General features: G+C 39.4%; 1 protein-coding gene across 1 annotated transcript in view; it reads left to right on the top strand.

The window, feature by feature from the left end:
• The window catches only part of NT5DC1 (5'-nucleotidase domain containing 1), a 124,652-nt gene extending 110,950 nt beyond the window's left edge, over positions 1-13,702 (top strand). The window contains exons 11-12 of the mRNA XM_071438247.1: positions 2,304-2,472; positions 13,459-13,702. Of these exons, the coding sequence (XP_071294348.1) occupies positions 2,304-2,472; positions 13,459-13,577 (288 nt within the window). The 3' untranslated portion in view covers positions 13,578-13,702. The remainder of the gene's footprint in view (positions 1-2,303; positions 2,473-13,458) is intronic.
• The last annotated feature ends 2,978 nt before the right edge of the window (positions 13,703-16,680 follow it).

Genomic DNA, 16,680 nt, shown 5'->3' with positions numbered 1-16,680 from the left:
ATCCAACTAATCAGTGTTACCCAAGGATCCTATTAACAGATTCTGTCAATTCTGTTAACAGGCCCTATTTGTCTAGAGTTAGCAAAGCAAAGATGGTAGCACGTACTTCAGGTGTTTTGATTTTGTGGAAGGCCCTGGAACTTAGGAATTTCTGGTACCATCCCTATTTCCCTGAAGTGTAGATGTTTTCTTCAAGGCTTTGTACCCTCAACTGGCACAATCAACATCTGACCTGCTGCTGTCTGACCAATATGCCTGAGAGCAAATCCATATGCCTGGGGGATTTGCTTGAGAAAGAGGGATTGCCCAGCACTTTCCAGGATCTGCTGTCCTGCTGTGAGAGCAAATTCTGTGTTTGGGGACTGCAGGAGTGGCTGATGCATCTTGCAGAGCTCATCAGCCCTGCTGCTGGGCATGTGCCTCCAGGCACGTGAGCAGCCACAGTGAGAGGAGCCTTTTGCCTCATTTCACAGATGTACAGATTCATGATGTGTGGTCTGTCCTTCATTGCAGGCTCTGATGTGTGCTGCAGGTGAGATAAGGACATTTTCAGGGCATCAGTTAGGGATGGAAGGGGAAGCAATGTCAGATGTTCCTAGGGATGTGGTAAAAGTTTCGAGTGCTCTTTCCAAATTTTAAATCAAAATTTAGCCTACCAGACCAGCCCTGTCATGTGTAGATAAGCCACAGCAAAATGATGGGAGCTCTGCACTAGGTGATGACAAGTCTCATATCTAACTGGGTTTGATTTCACCAAGGGCTTGGCTTGTAAATCCAAAATTTAACTCTCTCCTCCTTAATAAGGAAGGAAATCCCACTATAGAATCAAACTTCTGTAAAAATCAGTTCATTTCCTCAGGTTACATTTTTAATTGTCTACTGAACTAACCATCCACTTCAGAAAGCAGAACCCTCACTTCTTTTATCTTATCAATAAACAGGACCCTGTCTTTTGTACAAATGCTTATGTGGGCCAGTAGTGGGGTTGCTGTTTTGATTAATCACCTGAACAGCTGTAACAGCCTTAAGAGTTTTCTGCATGTGTCATCCAGCTGGCAAACAGATTTTAATTCATCAGAGCATCTAAACTTAATTATAACTGATGTAAAGTCCTGGGATTGGCATAGAAAGATAAGATTTAGTGAGGGGAAAAAAGAAAATAACATGCTGTCCCTTTGTGCAAGGCATTAAAAAACAAACAAAAATGCCCAGGACTTCAGTTAAATGCTTATTTTGAAACAAAAGATGGGAGGTTTTTTCCAATTTATTTACATCAGAATACAGAAATTAATATCTACATTTGTTGAAATCAGTACTTACCCCCATTTAGACTCAGAGGATAAACTGTAGCACAGACTGATGGAAGTGTGGCTCTGTGTTTACTGATGTGGTCTGTTTGGCTGCCTCAACCACTTCCTTGTGATCAAAAGATACAGGCCTCCGTCATAAACACAAATGATTCCAGCAGATTCTCAAAACTGTTAAGAGAGGTTAAATGGAGAATAAAGTACAAAAGTTCACAAACCTGGAGGCACAAACTGCTGTATCTGTTCTGCAAGTCTGAATGTTACTTTGCACACAAATTACTTTAACAGATTTTCTATAGTGTAGTTTTGTTTCCCATTTTTTCATCTTTCTGTAGATGTGTCCTGGCATTTTATTCTGATTGCTCATGACAGTATATAGCAGGTTTCAAGATGAACTTGTAAAAAGTTTTTCCAATGCTGCTTTAATGGTTTTTTTAAAACAGATGTTGTTGTCTGAAAATATACATTTAAAAAATTCATATTCCACAATTTTCTAGGCAACTGACTGTCTCTCCATGGATTCTGTGGCTCTGTTTTTACTCATTCCTCAGCTCAGAAATAGATAACACAGGTGGCATGATGCATTCTTTGCAGTTACTCCACCCAGCATGAGGAAGCTCCTTTTCCCCCAGGAGGAGATCCCAGCTGTTACACAGCCTCTCCAGCAGAGAAGGACAGCAAGCAATTCACACTATCATAAACAGAAAAACAGGGAAAATAGAAGGGGTTTTCTTAAAAGTTTTAAAAACTACTTACAGTTAACTTTTTATGTCCTAGGGAATCCATAAATTGTATAAACAGGAACTTGGGGACTTGTGGGAAGAAGATTCTTATTGTATTGTTGTTGACTTTATATTTTAAAGCCACATTGCTCCTGAGATACAATATAGGCTTCCCAGGCAATCAGAAAAACACTAGAGTTCCCTAAACTAATGCTTGTGGATGAATAAAGATTTTTTTTTTTTAAGCTTATGTATTTATTTATTTTTCTTTCAGGGAGATCAGCTCAAAGTTCCTTACTTTGTATCTAAACAGTGGGGCTCTTTCTTCGTGGACAGATTGCCAGGCCTGGAAAATGCAGAGGAGACCTTAGTTCACACGTGGTCCTGTAAATGTATTAGCACTTACAGCACTATTGCAATCCCTAGTCTGGAAGCAATAGCAGGTAAGGAAGATGTCTGGGGCTTTTTTCTAATGAACATGCAGTATTCATAGTAAGTTTGTAGTGCTGTAGACCTGGTTTTGAGATTGCATGTATCTAAAATACATTCAAAATACTCTGTTCATATGATGCAACACTTATCACTAGTGACCATTGATTACCTGGAAGTTTGAGCTTTTAATTGTTGCCTGATACACCAGGGGTTTTGTTTGTGTCTGCAAATAGGAGCTGTTTCATTGATTCACTGTTAGAGACAGGTTGCAACATTTACCGGGCTGTAGATTAGTTCCTGAATCTGGTCCCTACTTCCCCACTGTGATTTGCTGTTTCTACTTTCAGTGGTGAGATACATTCAAAACAAACAACATGCAAAGTTACTTGGGAGTGTTATACTTACAAAAATGTTTCTCTCAGATCTGGATTGTTACACTTCCCCTATCAGCTTACTGTAACTTTGCAGCTACCGTATGTTCCTGGGATTACAAAGTGATGATGAGGACCCCCATGTGCTCCATCTATCATTTTGCATTACGGAGCTTTGTCCATACCCATACCTAAAGGAAGAAACTAATTATTAAATGAATGAAGAACACAGCAAGCATTTACTTTACTAACCCCTCCATTCAGCACCTTTTGCTTGCTTCATGCAGAAGACCAGGGAGTAAAAGGTTTGTTGCAAGAGAGCATTTCAGGCTTGCCCAGCAGTGACTTCTACAGCAGGACACGATAGACATTTTCTTTACAACCATATTTTACACATGTCCTTACATTGTATGGATATCTCAAAACAGAACAATCATAGACTGCCACAATTTATTTATGCCTCTCATATTTGCCATTTTGCAATGTATTTCAGCCCAAAGACACAAAAGCCCAAACATACCAAGGAAAAACGCCAACAGAGAGATAATTTCTGTAAAACTCCCATCTAATACCCTTTCCAGGGTCATGCTTGCACGTGGCTTGCTTTGGAAGTGTTGACCAGGAGAAAATGGTCGGCCACAGTCTGAAATTCGCCTCCCAGGCAGCTCCCCCCCCCCAACCACAGCTCAGTTTAAACGACAAGCAAGGCTTTTCAACCTCAAATGTATGACAGTCTTTCCAGCTACACATGAAAGGGTGCAAGCCCATAAGGCATATCTGGGCAGTTAGTGATAGGATAGCTGCCTGCCATCGGCCATGGAACTCCTGCAAAGCTCCTGTTTCTCCATGAGGAGGGACACCGTGTGCTGTCCCTCACTGCACTGAGCCACTGCTGGGGCAGGGGGTCATGTCTGTAAAAGTTAAACCCCAGTGCAAAAGGACAGGGGAGAAATAATGTTTTAAACTTGCAGCTGTGCACTGGACAGCAGACTCAAAGTTGAAGGTATGAGAACATCTCTGCTTTGTTACAGAGAGAGGTATTTCTTGTTTGTTTGTATGGAAGAGCAGATGTTCATTATTATGGATGTTAAGGAATTCCTGACTCCTCTTGAATACCTTGTCTGACTCCTGTCACAGCAAGCTGTGAGAATCCCTGCTCTGCCAAGCCCTGAAGTTTTTGGCTGCAGCTGTAAGTCATATCTTAGCTACAGCTATTTGCTAGAAGAGATTGAAATGGGTAATGTGAGTTTGATGCTCTCCAGCTTTTCCTTTCCCATTCATCTGCTTCAATTACCAGCAGAGGACTTTCCACTGCCAAGCTGCAAAAACTCAGGCCTTTCCTCAAGATCCCCTGAGCCCAGTTGTGCAGCCAGGCTGCCACCGTGCTGACCACATGAGCCCAGCTCCCAGGCAGCGATGTGCTGACTGTGTGAGCTCAGCTCAGGCTGGCTCAGCCTTGGCAGCACCTCGCTCAGCCTGACCCAGCCACACAAGCTGCCACCTTGCTGGAGGTGCACTGCAGCCTCCTGTAGCTGGGGGTTCACAAGGGCTTCTCTATCAACAATGTCTGACCTGGCTTTTGTACACCTATGTGAGCAGTAGTAAGTGCCACTTACGAGTCAGGATGCCAACGGCTTGTGGTCTGCAAAAATATTTGGTGAAATGTGGCAGATGGCTGCAGTGCTGGCTTTAAGACTGATTCTTGTTGTTTGGCTGCAATGAGTGTCTGTGCATAAAGAACAGCTTGGTTTACTTCTCATGACACATTGAAAAAGATTTTTCCAAAGACTATTCAGCATTACTTAATACTAGTAACACACTTAATACCAGTTCAGAGATGCATTAGAAGTTCTGAACTTTAATCTCGCCTCTGGCAAGGAGGGTGTTACTGAAATTGCACACTGTTCATCATCTAAACTCTCCTCAGATTCTCTGAAGAGAAACTGGCATTTTCTTTGTGCATGAAAGAGTATATTTCATTTATTGTTAAAATTCCTCAAAGCAGACCTTCTACAATACCTTCTGTGCACTTCCATCAGTTTGGATTGGAAATCAGATACATGTTATATTGACAGTACATGGTTAATAAAATAGTAGAAGCCAATGTCCCGACTTCTATTCTACATGCCTCGTTCACAAATCCATCTGTTTCTCCACTTTTCTGCCGTTGAGTCTCTCCTCATTTACAGCTCCCTTACAGATTTTTAAAGCACAATTATATCATAAGACAGATTTTCCAAACTGGGATCCATTACCGTGGGAATGTTGCTTTAGTGCTCCCACATGGAAATTAAAGGGGTAGGGGTCTCTCTGAAGAATTACATTCTGCATAAACCACAGTTTCCAGGACATCTTTCTCCACGTCAGAAGGTTAGGTACGAGCCAAGTAGAGGACAATTATCTTTCCTACCTGAATAATCTGAACTTTACCTTCAAGGACAGCAACCACTACTCTGTGACCGCATGATCACATTTCCAGATCCCCATGTTAATAATTGTGTTTCCTTCATCATATGGGTATTCCAACAGTAATTACAACAATTTAAAAGATACCATTTCTGACAGGTCTTTTCATTCTTTTCATTTGATTGAAAAATATGATACGCATATTTCAACCTAATGCTTTGCCTTTCAATCTCACTATATTTGGTATTTTTATAAAAGCCACACTTCAAAAAATTCCATTAGGAATTTCAGAGCTATGGAGGAGATTTTTGTAAGTTTTTTTTTTGTCATTGTAAAGAAAAGGTTAAGAAAGTGGCCTCTAAATTGTAATACGGAGAACATAACTTCTTTTCTAGTTTCATCATTCTTAACCTAATGTTGTAAATTTGTCTGATAACCTCTGAATGGTGAAGTTTGTCACAGGATTAAAAATTATTGCAAGCAAGAAAAGGAGATTGAGTGATGTTGCAGCTCAAGAGAATTTCATTTCAGAGATGAATTACTACATTTGTAAATGTTTTATGGAGACAGAGTTCATTTCACACTTTGGAGAGATTTGATAACCAAGCTTGTGTCATGCATGAGGATAATGCATTTTTTTAATCTTGCATGCAATATGAAATTATATCAGGGTTTGCCCATATGGCTGCATAAGTTTATCTTCGTGCCTTATTGTTATTTCAGTTAGCTAGAGCTAGAGAAAAAAATCTCCATAATAATTAACCAAAGCTGTCTCTTTAGAGATGCCTACAGATCCCTGCCACTTCCTGCGGGAGTTTAAGTTGTCAGCCTGCTTGCTGTATAAATATAATGATAAAATTGCCAGTGAACCATGACAAAGAAGTTCATGTTTCTGCTTAGAGCTGCAAATTATCTGCACAATGGAAAGCTCAAGGCAGCCGTGGCTGGGGCTCCAGAACTGGCAATGTGCAGGTCGCAGATACACAGGTCTGCCAGCAGAGATCAACTACAAATTGCAAACTTCACACACCATCCTCCACATGTATTTTAAATGTGAATGCCCTGGAGGAATCAACTGTTATCATGGAAGACATGAATTTCGCTAATCTTGTGACATACTAATCACTGATCAGCCATATACTACACTAATCAGCCATATACTGATTTCTGTATCCTGAACAGCAACATTTGCAATTGTTGCTGAAGTGAAACAAAAAAAAAAAAAAAATCCCTCATGTTTTTGCACCTTAGTTCTATGTTTTTTCATTGACATTACATCACCTAAAGTAAAATCCAACTCATTTTAGAATTAAATTACAGCAGTCCTTGCTGTAAGTAGACTGATAACTGTGCTCTTATTCAAATGATACAATAATATATAATTCCCTTAAACACATAGAACTATCTATATTATGCATTGCTAGTTAGCAGTAACCTTTCATATTTAATGCCTTATCTTACAATTGTGCTTTTGCTTGACAACTTCCATGTAAGAGTGTATCTATACAATAGCATCTAGACACTAAGTTTATCAAAATGCTTTGAGGATTTAAACTGCTTTGGGAATTTGCTGTTACAAATAATAGTTGCTGCTACAAGGCCAAAGAGGTCATTTTTATAATTAAAGTTTTATGCAAAAAAAGTACTCTTACACTGGGTGGAAAATTGGTGTAAATACACAACAGTAACATTTCCGAGGTTTTGTGGCTCTCAGGTTTCATACAAGGAAAAAAAAAACAACAGATAATAAAGATAACTGAATAGAGAGAATATATGTGTTCTGAGTGTATAAACAGCATCTTCATCTATGTGTCAGTTGAAAAACATCAGATAATGTAAATCTGATTCATCTGTTCCAGGAAACTAGTTTCAATGTTCTCCTTTTAGAAGTAAGAAGAAAAAACGTACCCAATTCAACCAACAAATATAAGGCATCTATTTTTTTCAGCTGAAATAAACAGCATTTTAATCATAAAAAATTATTGTTCAATAAATCAGGACTAGTTTATAAAAAGTCCTTGGGACCTAGCTACTTCCCAAATGGTCTGAGACCTCATCTTTACCACAGGATTGGACCACTTGATAGTGATTTTCAGTGTAGAAAGGACAGTATTCAGTGTATTACGGTTTGATCAGGCTTTCCTTCCTCCTCCAGAAAGGTGTATTGACTTGTGCCCCTGAAGACTGTGTCAAATCATGCAGAACCCAAAAGATTACTTCCTAGCCAATAGCTGACAGAAATGTTCCTGCCATCGTTATTCTGCTCTATGAGATGTCAAAGTACAGCCACCTTGAAAAGATTAAAGGGAGAACTCATGAGCAACTCATTAAGAAAGGGGGAACCACTCAGTCATTCCTGCTTTAAAGTTATCCTTCAACTCAGGCAGCATAATTTCATTTGCAGGCTGTAACTAAAGCTGTAATTGGGTTTTGACCGGATCACAGGCTAATGGGGTGGGTTTAGACTGACACTTTATAAACCCTGGTTGTAATACAAAGTGTTGATAATTTTTGAGTGTGAAAACTAGTGGAAATAGATAAATCACCAAATATTGAAAATACTTGTCTGACCAGGTTGAAATTGAACATAACCTGCAACCTCACATGTAAAAAAAAAAAAAACATTGCTGGAAGGACATTTATGTACTCTGGACTGGTGTGTAAGATATTCCTTCTAGATTAAGATGGTCACACATGCTCAAAAAACTATGTAGGCCTTGACTTCATGTGCGTTTGTGTGCGGATTTTTATTTTAAGGTAAACAATGTTTGTCACCCCTCTAGAAAAAAAAAAAATCAGGGAAAGGGAAAGAAAACATTTGTTTTACAAGAGAGGGGAACATGATGAGATTAACCCATCTCATGAGTTTGGAGAGGAAGGTTGCTCTTGGTGAGTTTATCTCAAAATGAAAGTAAAGGGGTGTATCATCTCCACATTTATCTTAATGTAGCTCCTTCACAGCCTCCAAATGTAGCTCTTTTTTGTTTTTTATTAATCAACCAGAAATTCCTGTCAGCTCAAACAATTGCTTGTTTCCAGGCTAACTTCTTGAACCTACCTCAGAAGCCCTTCCTCCCGCTCCAAGATCCAGAATGAGTCATTCACACACAAGAAATTAATTAACAGATCCCTGAAAGGCTAACACATCCTGGTAGGATCTTGGCATTCTCTCAAGATTTTTTTTTTAGTTAAAGTCTTCACCTAGATATTTTAAAGTATCATAGTCCAATATTTTCTTCTGATCATTTCCAGATCAAGCAAAGAACCACACTCGTCTATTTTCTTACAAGGCTTTCAAAAACCACCGCTTAAATAAAAACAAAAATGAGAAAAATTTCCCTCACATAGAAATAATGAGTTTTCTCATGAAAGCCCAAAAGAGCAAAGGAATTTCTAAGGCTTTCCTTCACTGCAGACCCTTATCAGGCTCAGCTGCGAGTCAGTGCACGCCTTGTGCACAGCTGTTTTGCTCAGGAAGGGGTCAGCGGTCCCTTGGCCATAGGGTAGACCCAAAGTAATGTGACTTGTTATTCCCAAGATAATTACAGTAAAATTGCACACCACAAGCAATCTCAGCAGCCACGATGGGACAGTCATTCCATTTCCCCAGGCACTTGTCCATCTGCAAAACTGGTAGTGAAGCTGCTGCTGCACATATCCCTGCAGTTTGCCACTTGGGTTTTCTCCAATGGCACTGTGTTAGATACCACAAAAAAGTAACCAGTGACAAACCTCAGTGGCACTGAAGCTCTGGCTCAGGCCAAGCTCAGGCCACAGATGTCTGCTGGCAGTGCCACAGGCATGGTCTCCAACCAATACACCTGTGTTGGCAAAAGCTCTTGTGCAAGTAAAACAGCAAACCTGCACTTTGACTGAGAATAGTTTTAGTCTTTATTCCTACATGACTGAGAATAGTTTTAATCTTTATTCCTACATGGCCTGGAGTAAACTGCACTGGCTCATATCACCAACTGTATCCAAACTCAGAAGCTTTCTCCTGCTGTGGAGCAAACCTATATTGAGGAGTCACCCCTTTCCCATACGACACCACCCAGATACTCCCTCCTCTCCAACTTCTGAGTTATAGAGTATGCAGACAGCAGCACTGACATTCATGTAATTGACAGAAAGAATGCTTTTCTCATGCTGACTTCTCTCTTTTGGGAGCTTTACTTTAATACAGCAAACATCTGAGCTCCAGTTTAGGAAAATCAACCGTAGGAGTTTTTCTAAAAATAACTGCTATCAGATAAATCTACTTCTGGCCTTGGGATTTTTTCTTTTTGCCTTTAGTATGCTGTCTCACATCCTGAGCTATTAGTGCAAGTGCTGCTTTAACTGTTACAAAATAGAGATGGGTCAGGAGATAAAAAACATTTAGGATTTAAGAAAAAGCAACACCTGTTACAGGTTACCCACAGACTGGCAAGCCAGGTCACCCAAAGGCACAGCCAAACTGGTGAGTTCCCCTGCAGGAATTGTGCTTACTCCATTGCTAAGAAATAATTATTAGAAGTTCTTATCATTAAGAAATTAATATTTTCTCTCATTAGTGACTTTGAAATACAATGAAAGATTCATGATAAAGCTTCTAAGCCAGCGTTAATTATGGAAAATCCTGTAAGAGAAAAAAATTTATACTAGCTGATGGTTTGCCCTCTGCCCCTATAATTACCTCACCCAGATGATGAGATGTAAGATAGAGCTCTGACGGTATTTTCTGAAATTTGACACAATTAAGCAGTTTAAGGATTGTTTTCAAACTTGGGTATCACTAACAAGGTTTTAGTTCTCTTCCTTGTGCCTTTTCCATGGCGATAATCAGGAGGATATATTTGGATTCACTTAAGAACACAACCCTGCTGTTTACTAGGAGGCTTCTGCAGCATCTGGCGCCAGCCCTGCTCACTGGCAGGGAGCAGACCTCAGGGTGGGAGGGGGAGTTCTGCTTTCTGTAGAGCTTCTCACTCATCCCAGGGATGCTGCTGTGGTGTCATGATGAAAAAATGTTGGCTTTGCTTTTGTTGGTCAATACTGAAAAATTATTCCTGACATTTCTGCTGTGTATTTTGGAAGAAATCTGTTTCAGTCTTGGACTGTGTTTTTAATTGAAAAACAATGACATCCACCTAAAGTGCTTAGTTAAGATTTCATTTGTTTAATCTATTGGTTTGTTCAAGGAAATTTTAAAAAATTAGAGTAGTAAGTTTATCAAGCAGGCCTGTGTCTGGATTAAATTAAAATTGTCTTCCATCCAGTTGCTCAAATACTTTCCTGATCACTCATTGAGAATATTACATTTTCCCTTCTTCTTGTGGTTTCTCTTTCTTGCTTGTGGGTGGAACTCCAAGTCTTCCTCTGATAGAAGCTTGTGGCATTGATTTAGCTGGCCTATACCAAATGCACAGCACACGTGACAGTGGGATGTTTTAACTGTGATATAAATGCATGGATATGGGTATACTTAGGCATCAGAACACAATGTTCTACTTCATGTCACTTAATACCTGGATCTGGATAACTGGAACACAGGAACTGACAGTAGCTACTGTTTAGATACCATCATTGTTATTTTGCTCACACCAGGGCTGCTGGAGGCCTGCAAGGGAGGCAGGGCAGGGCAGGAGCTCTTCTGAGCTCAACTTAAGCCATGTAACCTGTGAGGGATGCCCAAGCCATTGGGAAGTGCTAGCACCACTGAGTGGTCACCATCAAGGAAAGCAGTATTCATCACTCACTTGCACTCAGGCTGGTGTGGGAGCAAAGAAAGGAGTGGGACAGGAACTCAGGGTGATTGATCTGACTGGCATTTCTGTAGATCTAGGACCTTCTGTATTCCTCTCGGACCCTCTTGGGACCCTTCATGTCTGATTTCTAGGAGTCTTTGGCTCTTAATGGTAATTTCCTGTTTGTCTTGGGTTTAAAAAAAAAAAAATTAGTCTGGGTAGAATTACCTAAGAATGATAGAAAAATTCTGGGACTGTGGTTCTCAAGCAATTGGATAGTGTCAGCTAGTTCCTTCTTCCAGTCTCAGGCTGTCTTGTTTGTTCAAGTCTGCTTAGGGTTTTTTGTGATAGTGGCAATATTGGATGAATTTTGTGCTGAATTCATTATCAGTGCAGGTTAGGACTCATTAGATCCTTGCTGTCAAACTGCCCCTTGTTGTAATATCTGCCCCCTGCCTAATTCATTACTCTCCATCAGGGTTAGGTGACAAGTGGGTGCCCAGATGCAAGGGTCTACCACCACAGCAGCAGCTGTGAGCATGCATAACAGCAAATCCTGAAGAATTTACTGGGAAAAAAAAACAGAAGGAAAACTACAACTTGGAAATAAGCAACTAATTTTTTCCCAATATTGGCTTTATTATAGAATACTGTATGGTTTTGGTTTTTTTCATGCCTTTGAAAAATGGATATGGATATTTCTAGTCATCTTCCAAAGTCAGCTTGCTGAGACAAAAGCAACATTTAAATTGATAGATTGGAGTGTGAATATATAAAAATCTCTTTTGGAGCCTTTGGCATTGGATATAGAATGGTTTGGGTGTTTAAGCTGATTCTGTAAAGCTAGTTTACGAAGAAATACCAATGAAATTACCATTTTGATCCAGCTGATTCTTTTCCTCAGCAATTATCAACTCTGTAGCAAGTCTGCCCCATTTGTGCTGCTCTTTGATTAAACTACTCTTGGGGAACTCCAGGCTGCTAGACTATTAAGCTAGTAAAAGCTTTTTTATAAAAGTAACTGTATGACATTTGATTTTTATAGCTTGTAAAGATATTTGGAAATATTTGCTTTCTTTTTCCATTTCTTTTGTCATTTTTGAAGCCTTTGTGTTAAACTGAGTGTCATAAATAGACTCAGCAGCCAGTAAATCCACTGGGCCTTCTGCATACTAGGAAAACATCTGCCTGTTCTGCCGTGCTCCAGAGATTTCCCTGACTCAGACAAAATGAGAAAATTAACTTCTATGACAATCTAAAATCACCCACTTAAATAATTCTCTTCCAATTATCTTTCCTCCTATTCCTACTTTATTCCAGCCTCTATCTGATTTTTCAGCTTGATCTAAGTACTCTTTTGTTGCTGTGTTATGTTCAATATGAGTTTGAAGCTGCAGACCTGGATGCTGTCCTGGTGCCTGCCTGCAAATCACTTGTGAGACAGAACTAGATTTCCTGTTGTTTTTGCTGAAACTACTAAAATTACGGGTTTCTGTTTCATAGGAGCTGTTGAGTGGGGGAAAAAAAATTGCAGCATGTAGTGACAGGATGTCATTTCCCCACATTTACTCCAAATTAAATTTTAAAAATTGCAATTCATAAGTTATTGTACAGATAAGCCTAGTAATAGCTTTTATGCTTTACTTTGGTTCTGAACTGACAACCTGGAAAGGAGCTTCCCCCCTTTTTGGGGGGAAGTTGTTTTTTTTTTCATTATTGGAAAGGAAATTTTTTCTTGAACTGGGTTTAATTTATATGTTTTTTAAGTTGGTTTCTTGAACTTTGAGTACGAGGTGAGCACAGGAAGTATCAGTTTTCTGGCTGTGAGGGTGGGTGGGTCACTGTTGGCAGCAGAGGCTTTTGAAAAGTTACAGAAAATAAAGCTTTCACTGTTCAGAGCTATTTTAATGCATTCAGTGTTCTTTACAGACTGGAAGTGATGAGTACATCAAGTTACAAGTGCAGATTTCTAAGAATGCTTGATACAAAATAATGTTGTTAGCACTGGATTGCAAGAAGGTCTAAGAGTGGGTGCCTTTTGGGAATCCTGCTTCAATAGCCATGAAAAACAAAAAAAGGAACTGATTCTTTGTTTTAAACATAACCCTCATATGAGTAGATGGTTGAGATAAAAGAGAAGGATGACTAATTGACAAATAAACTTGAAGGTGTATTGGGAGAAAAACTGCATCTAGGCTCAGTGAAGATTTTTGATTAGTATTTAAGCATTCATTAAATAATTTTCTCTGACTAACATTATTTCAGCAATCAAGGAACTGAATATCCTTTACTACAGTTGAATAAACTCTGAAAGTCAATCCCTTGAACAGCTGAAGATGTCAAATAAATGTGTAATCATGCAATCAGATTGAATTCTGGTGCCGGTGAGCAAACAGCTCAAGGTTTTAAGAAGTATTGCTATTCATGACAAGCTTGTTTTTTATGTGATACAGGCTGTGTTGCTAATGAGATGTGGTATGTTTCTGTCTTACAGATTTACCACTGGATTATAGATTTACACGATTTTCCTCAAATAGTTCAGCAACTGCTGGGTACTACCCAAGCCCTCCAAGAGCGCTGCTGCCAAATGAGGACTCAGTGATGATGAAATAGGTTCTCAGCTTTTTCCTTAGATAACCCTGTGACCCTTACTTAAACTGCTATCAAATGCTAATTGCTGAAAATGCTGTGTGATGCTTCATAAAATAGAGTGATGGATTAAAGCAGACTCCTGTGTAGATTTGTGTTTCACTTGTTTCTCTAGTCCAGCTGGAACAGGTGAGTGATGCATCCTTCTCTCTAAGTCTTCTTAGAGCACCACCTTTCACAAAGTGCTGTTGGCTTTTGCATGCACTGCCCACAGGCTTCAGGAGAAATGTAATAGTAAAAGCTCATTCTGAGTTACATTCTACATTTTTGAGGACATTTTAGGTACTCTCCCTCAGCCATATTTCAATTAACAGTTGCCTTGGGCAGCCCAGGTTATGACCATACACCAATGTTTTGCAAGCTCTGAGGAGTTAATTCTCCTGCTGTTCTTGGAGAGAAAGAAAGACTGAGTCCCAAAGAGAAAGATCATCATACTCGAAGAGAGATTTGAATGGGATTTAGGCAACTAAATGCAGATAATTCGGAAAGACTTTATCATACTTAGTATTCCTGAAAATGAAAAATACCTGACCACTCTTCAGCCATAAGGTTCCCTACATGCCTTTTCCTCCTTGAGTCTGCAATACCTCAAGCATCAAAGCTCTTCTGCAGAAGGAGGGAAACCTGCATACATTTCCCTTCTCTGATGGAGTGGATTCAAACCTGCATTCTCCACCTCCCAAGAGTAGGAAAGCTGTAACAACCAGCCATCTTTGCTAATTACAGCCTCAGCCAGAAGGGGAGCAAGACTCAAGGCATGAACTGAAAAGATGGGATTTTTACATGCTTATTTAAACAAACAGGATTCTCTACTCTTTGACAGTGTTCACGGGGTCTCAGGTTGAGGGAAGAGATGAGGATCTGACTCCGTCTGTGTTTCAGAAGGCTTGATTTATTATTTTATGATATATATTACATCAAAACTATACTAAAAGAATACAAGAAATGATTTCATCAGAAGGCTAGCTAAGAATAGAATAGCAAAGAATGATAACAAAAGCTTCTGTCTCAGACAGAGTCCGAGCCAGCTGACTGTGATTGGCCATTAATTACAAACAACCAATATGAGCCAAGCACAAATCCACCTGTTGCATTCCACAGCAGCAGATAACCATTGTTTACATTTTGTTCCTGAGGCTTCTCAGGAGGAAAAATCCTAAGGAAAGGATTTTCCATAAAAGATGTCTACGACATTTCTCTGTGGATTTAGGTTCAAAGACCTGTTCTCCAGCACTTAGGACAGGAAGTGCTCAGTAATTAACACAGGCTAGCAGATGCAAAAAGATGCCAAATATTTGTTTAGTCAGCAGTTTTGCCACACTAGGATGGTAGATTTTTGGATTAACTTCCCTCAAAATTTAAAGAACAATAAACAGAAACTTAATTTTTTTTGTTTCCAAGGAAAAGAACTCACTTTGTTAGGCCTAGATAATTACCAAATGGATTTAGCTTATGTCACCACAGCTCACTCTGTATCTTCATGGCTTCACCAGCTAAAATATTCTGTCAGAATCAAACACAAACACCATTCCACTTCATTTCGGAGATACCGGCCTCTGTCTGCGTATTTTTTCCTGCCTTTACATAAAATGTTGGTTTTACATTCTTGTGGACTGGTATACTTGCAAGTAAAAACATTTCCAAACTAGCATCAAGCATGGGTTTGTTGAAAGGGAAACATAAAACAAATGGGGACAAAATTGAGAAAAATTTCCTCTAAGACAAGGTGGATGAGGAATGAAAATGAAAGTGCCATTCCCCTCATAAAATACAGGCTGAAAATATTTTATTTAAGATGATAACAGTTAGCAAAAGTTGAGTTTATTTGTTAATCTTTTAATTAGCATCAATGTCTTCAGCAGCAAATCTGGCTCATGACAGTGCTATGATTTGTATTAAGGAGAGAGATACCCAGATTAAAATCTCAGATTCCTGAAAACAGCATCTTTGAAATTGTAGCCTGAATCAAGTAATCTTCTGCAAATAATTTCTAACTAATTTATGGTGCAAACCCATATTGTGTACCTTCACAGTTCTGTTGTTATGAATTTGGAGCTGATTTTTTTAGGTTAGGGATTTTTTTCTTGATTTTTTAAAGAAAACTAATTGAATTGCTGCAGAAAATCAGGCTAAAAATCTTCTAAGTCCTTGGGTCCTGGTGTCTCAGTGGAGAAGCAGTATTTTTTTTAATGGAAAGGTGGCAGATTCTAAGGACAGCCTGAACACAAAGCTCACCAGAAGAAATACATGTGCCCATCTTAGACAAAGGCTGTCACCAGCCATTTGCACTTGCTGCCAGAAGGACCTCACCTCACAGTAGCAGAGAAGGAAGAGGATAACAGAAAGCTGCTGTAAGCATGACTCCATGTGCCTCTGTAGTCTGTGGCTGCAGGAACACTTGGGGAAAATAACTGGTGTGGTTGCCCAAAAAGTAGAATATTCCTCTTACATAAAGCCTCTTCTATTCAAGAATCTGTGAAAATTATACAGGTCTTATTACAAAGCAGAGATTGGCAATGGAGGAATGAGCAGGCAGTTGGTGCTGTGGCAAGAGGAGAGCTGTTGGAAATGGTGTGAAGGAACAGGGAGAAGAATTGCACATGGCAGAAAGTTGGTAGAGAGCTCACCATATTTATTATGACATTGTAAAGACACCATCTTTGCTTTATCCTTATTTCTGCCTCTCTTCTTTTTTTTTAACCCCTGGAAATCTCTGAAATTTCTTGGATTCTCTTGTGAGAGGCCATTGACAGAAAGATTGCCAAAGTGCCTGCAAAACTATCTTGAAAATCAGCAGGGAGACATAAAGTTGTAAAGTTTCCTTGAAATCCCCGTGTCTGGTTAGACAATCCTGAAAGCCACAGTTTTGCTTAAAACCAGAGATGAATACCAAGTTTCCTTTGGTGTCTGTTTTGGTATAAAGCACATATGTCTGGATTTTAAAATAAAGAGAATTTATTTCTGAAAACAAAATGTTCTCTGAATTTATTTTATAGCTGAGCAGCGAAACGAAAAAAGGGAACTAAGCTTGTCTCAAAGCAGTGCAAGGAGAGGTTTTGCTACAGCC

Source organism: Agelaius tricolor, unplaced genomic scaffold, assembly GCF_023055355.1.
Source record: "Agelaius tricolor isolate 1412-34295 unplaced genomic scaffold, bAgeTri1.0.p SCAF_1, whole genome shotgun sequence".
NCBI lineage: Eukaryota > Metazoa > Chordata > Aves > Passeriformes > Icteridae > Agelaius > Agelaius tricolor.
Note: the sequence above shows the minus strand (reverse complement) of the source record. Positions and strands in the feature narration are given on the sequence as shown.